General features: G+C 54.7%; 1 protein-coding gene across 2 annotated transcripts in view; it reads left to right on the top strand.

Annotated features, from left to right (window-relative positions):
• The first annotated feature begins 221 nt into the window (after positions 1–221).
• The window catches only part of STAP2 (signal transducing adaptor family member 2), an 18,083-nt gene continuing 16,581 nt past the window's right edge, over positions 222–1,723 (top strand). For both annotated transcript variants that reach the window (XM_011967362.1, XM_011967361.1), the window contains exon 1: positions 222–441. In XM_011967362.1, the coding sequence (XP_011822752.1) occupies positions 340–441 (102 nt within the window). In that variant the 5' untranslated portion in view covers positions 222–339. The remainder of the gene's footprint in view (positions 442–1,723) is intronic.

Raw genomic sequence — 1,723 nt, 5'->3', positions numbered from 1 at the left:
GGGCGCCTGTAGTCCCAGCTACTTGGGAGGCTGAGGCAGGAGAATGGTGTGAACCCGGAAGGTGGAGCTTGCAGTGAGCAGTCTGGGCAACAGAGCAAGACTCTGTCTCAAAAAAAAAAAGTAAACGTATACATTCTCTTTCTTCTTGGTTCCATGCCAGAGAGGCGGGGATTTCCCTAGGATCATGGACCTGCCCGGCTCAGCCTCTGCCCAGCCCTGGCAGGGGAGGGAGTTGACGGGCTGACACAGGAAACTCCCTTGGAACCTGTTTCTCAGCTTTCTGGCCCAGCTGGGGCACCCACTGGAAGGAGAGGCCAGGCGGAAGACCCTGGCCCTGCCATGGCCTCTGCCGTGAGGCCACCCCGGGTCCCCAAGCCTAAAGGTGTCCTGCCTTCACACTACTATGAGAGCTTTCTAGAGAAGAAGGGGTCCTGTGACCGGGTAAGGTAGGGAGCCGGGGGCTGGCCCTGTTGGGTCACCGCGGGGAGCTGCAGCACCTCTCTGAGCCCCAGTCTCCTCACTCGTCAAGAGGGGTGCAGTGGGTGCTGGATGGGGCAGGGCGCGTGCTGGGGGTTGGCGTGGGTTCTGGCCATCTGCCTCTCTGTGCATCATCTCTGTTTCCATGTGTCTTTGGTTTCTTTTTCTCTTTCTCTCTCCCTGGCCCTTCTGTCTCTCCCAACGTCCGTCTCCGTCTCTCTCTCTTTGTCTCAATCTTTGCTTTTGTCTCTCGTTCACTCTCCTGAATACAAACAAGATCAGGCACTTTCTCCAGGAAACGGGGAGCCCTCTGACTCCCGGGCTTCCTCCTGCTCCCAGCCCAGGACAAACTCCGGGAACCTCAGCTGCTGGGGTGAAGGCCGGGACAGGTGACATGTGAGGACAGTAAGAGCTGGTGGGGGCCACATTCCACAGGACAGATAGTGGCCATGGACAGTGCGTGCATGTGTGTGTGTGTCCTTATGTCTCCCCCAGCCCCTCCGTTCTCCCTGAGGCCCCATCTCTCCTTCCCCATGCCCCATATTCATTTTCTTTCTTTCTTTTTTTTAAAGACAGAGTTACTCTGTCACCCAGGCTGGGGTGCAGGGGCATGATCATGGCTCACTGTAGCCTCAAACTCCTGGGCTCAAGTGAACCTCCTGCCCCAGCCTCCTGAGGAGCTGGGACTACAGGCGTGCACCGCCTCTTCTGGCTAATTTTTTGGCCTAATTTTTCTGGCCTAATTTTTTTTTTTTTTTTTTTTAAAGATAGAGTCTTGCTGGCCAGGTGCAGTGGCTCACGCCTGTAATCCCAGCATTTAGGGAGGCCAAGGCGGGTGGATCACCTGAAGTCAGGAGTTTGAGACTGGCCCGGCCACCACAGTGAAACCCCGTCTCTACTAAAAATACAAAAATTAGCCATGTGTGGTGGTGCGCGCCTGTGATCCCAGTTACTCAGGAGGCTGAGGCAGGAGAATCGCTTGAACCCAGGAGGCAGAGGTTGCAGTGAGCCGAGACTGTGCCACTGCACTCCAGGCTGGCAACAGAGCGAGACTACGTCTAAAAAAAATAAATAAATAAAAAAAATAAATAAAAAATTGGGGTCTTGCTATGTTGCCCAGGCTGGTCTCAAATTCTTGGCCTTAAGCAATCCTCCTGCCTCAGCCTCCCAAAGTGCTGGAGGTGTGAGCCACCGTGCCTGCCTCATTTTCTGATACAGATCAAAACAAACACCTCAGCTCTTCCCT

The sequence above is a fragment of the Mandrillus leucophaeus genome, unplaced genomic scaffold, assembly GCF_000951045.1.
Source record: "Mandrillus leucophaeus isolate KB7577 unplaced genomic scaffold, Mleu.le_1.0 Scaffold8, whole genome shotgun sequence".
NCBI classification, from domain to species: Eukaryota; Metazoa; Chordata; class Mammalia; order Primates; family Cercopithecidae; genus Mandrillus; species Mandrillus leucophaeus.
This window is presented reverse-complemented; position numbering and strand designations above follow the sequence as displayed.